The sequence below is a fragment of the Carcharhinus amblyrhynchos genome, unplaced genomic scaffold (assembly GCF_965287045.1).
Source record: "Carcharhinus amblyrhynchos unplaced genomic scaffold, sCarAmb.v2.hapA scaffold_721, whole genome shotgun sequence".
NCBI lineage: Eukaryota > Metazoa > Chordata > Chondrichthyes > Carcharhiniformes > Carcharhinidae > Carcharhinus > Carcharhinus amblyrhynchos.
In genome coordinates, this window is record NW_027650461.1 from 5,142 (window position 1) to 7,899 (window position 2,758).

The 2,758-nt window shown below is 59.7% G+C and overlaps 1 protein-coding gene across 1 annotated transcript; it reads right to left on the minus strand.

The window, feature by feature from the left end:
• Positions 1 to 226: 226 nt before the first annotated feature.
• LOC145339888 (uncharacterized) lies at positions 227 to 1,223 on the minus strand (the record flags this gene model as incomplete). Its single annotated transcript, XM_080184425.1, has 1 exon — positions 227 to 1,223. A coding segment is annotated over one exon (997 nt), but the record flags the coding sequence as incomplete, so codon positions are not given.
• Between the last annotated feature and the right edge of the window lie 1,535 nt (positions 1,224 to 2,758).

Consider the following 2,758-nt stretch of genomic DNA (forward strand, 5'->3'; position numbering starts at 1 on the left):
GGAGAGACACCGGCAGAGGGAGAGATACCGGCAGAGGGAGAGATACCGGCAGAGGGAGAGACACCGGCAGAGGGAGAGATACCGGCAGAGGGAGAGATACGGGCAGAGGGAGAGACACCGGCAGAGGGAGAGATACCGGCAGAGGGAGAGACACCGGCAGAGGGAGAGGCGCTGACAGAGGGAGAGACACCGGCAGAGGGAGAGATACCGGCAGAGGGAGAGATACCGGCAGAGGGAGAGACACCGGCAGAGGGAGAGAAACTGGCAGAGGGAGAGATACCGACAGAGGGAGAGACACCGGCAGAGGGAGAGACACCGGCAGAGGGAGAGACACCGGCAGAGGGAGAGATACCGGCAGAGGGAGAGATACCGGCAGAGGGAGAGATACCGGTAGAGGGTGAGATACCGGCAGAGGGAGAGACACCGGCAGAGGGAGCGATACCGGCAGAGGGAGAGGTGCCGGCAGAGGGAGAGACACCGGCAGAGGGAGAGACACCAGCAGAGGGAGAGATACCGGCAGAGGGAGCGATACCGGCAGAGGGAGAGATACCGGCAGAGGGAGAGATACCGGCAGAGGAAGAAAAACCAGCAGAGGGAGAGACACCGGCAGAGGGAGAGACACAGGCAGAGGGAGAGACACCGGCAGAGGGAGAGACACCGGCAGAGGGAGAGACACCGGCAGAGGGAGAGATACCGCCAGAGGGAGAGATACCGGCAGAGGAAGAGATACCGGCAGAGGGAGAGGTACCGGCAGAGGAAGAAAAACCGGCAGAGAGAGAGATACCGGCAGAGGGAGAAATACCGGCAGAGGGAGAAAAACCGGCAGAAGAAGAGATACCGGCAGAGGGAGAGATACCGGCAGAGGAAGAAATACCGGCAGAGGGAGAGATACCGGCAGAGGAAGAGATACCGGCAGAGGGAGAGATACCGGCAGAGGAAGAAATACCGGCAGAGGGAGAGATACCGGCAGAGGGAGAAATACCGGCAGAGGGAGAGATACCGGCAGAGGGAGAGATACCGGCAGAGGGAGAGGCACCGGCAGAGGGAGAAATACCAGCAGAGGGAGAGGCACCGGCAGAGGGAGAAATACCGGCAGAGGGAGAGATACCGGCAGAGGGAGAGATACCGGCAGAGGGAGAAATACCGGCAGAGGGAGAGACACCAGCAGAGGGAGAGATACCGGCAGAGGGAGAGATACCGGCAGAGGGAGAGATACCGGCAGAGGGAGAGACACCGGCAGAGGGAGAGATACCGGCAGAGGGAGAGATACCGGCAGAGGGAGAAATACCGGCAGAGGGAGAAAAACCGGCAGAGGGAGAGATACCGACAGAGGGAGAGGCGCCGGCAGAGGGAGAGATACCGGCAGAGGGAGAGGCGCCGGCAGAGGGAGAGATACCGGCAGAGGGAGAGAAACCGGCAGAGGGAGAAATACCGGCAGAGGGAGAGATACCGGCAGAGGGAGAGGCGCCGGCAGAGGGAGAGATACCGGCAGAGGGAGAGAAACCGGCAGAGGGAGAAATACCGGCAGAGGGAGAGATACCGGCAGAGGGAGAGGCGCCGGCAGAGGGAGAGATACCGGCAGAGGGAGAGGCGCCGGCAGAGGGAGAGATACCGGCAGAGGGAGAGATACCGGCAGAGGGAGAGGCGCCGGCAGAGGGAGAGATACCGGCAGAGGGAGAGGCACCGGCAGAGGGAGAGGTACCGGCAGAGGAAGAAATACCGGCAGAGGAAGAGATACCGGCAGAGGGAGAGATACCGGCAGAGGAAGAGATACCGGCAGAGGGAGAGATACCGGCAGAGGGAGAGATACCAGCAGAGGAAGAAAAACCGGCAGAGGAAGAAATACCGGCAGAGGAAGAGATACCGGCAGAGGAAGAAAAACCGGCAGAGGAAGAGATACCGGCAGAGGAAGAAAAACCGGCAGAGGAAGAGATACCGGCAGAGGGAGAGATACCGGCAGAGGAAGAAAAACCGGCAGAGGAAGAGATACCGGCAGAGGAAGAAAAACCGGCAGAGGGAGAGACACCGGCAGAGGAAGAAATACCGGCAGAGGGAGAGATACCGACAGAGGAAGAAAAACCGGCAGAGGAAGAGATACCGGCAGAGGGAGAGATACCGGCAGGGGAAGAAATACCGGCAGAGGGAGAGATACCGACAGAGGAAGAAAAACCGGCAGAGGAAGAGATACCGGCAGAGGGAGAGATACCGGCAGAGGAAGAGATACCGGCAGAGGGAGAGATACCAGCAGAGGGAGAGATACCGGCAGAGGAAGAGAAACCGGCAGAGGGAGAGATACCAGCAGAGGAAGAGATACCGGCAGAGGGAGAGATACCGGCAGAGGGAGAGATACCGGCAGAGGGAGAGATACTGGCAGAGGAAGAGATACCGGCAGAGGGAGAGATACCGACAGAGGAAGAGATACCGGCAGAGGGAGAGATACCGGCAGAGGGAGAGATACCGGCAGAGGAAGAGATACCGGCAGAGGGAGAGATACCGGCAGAGGGAGAGATACCAGCAGAGGAAGAAAAACCTGCAGAGGGAGAGATACCGGCAGAGGGAGAGATACCGGCAGAGGAAGAGATACCGGCAGAGGGAGAGATACCGGCAGAGGAAGAGATACCAGCAGAGGAAGAAAAACCTGCAGAGGAAGAGATACCGACAGAGGGAGAGACACCGGCAGAGGGAGAGATACCGGCAGAGGAAGAAAAACCGGCAGAGGAAGAGATACCGACAGAGGGAGAGATACCGGCAGAGGAAG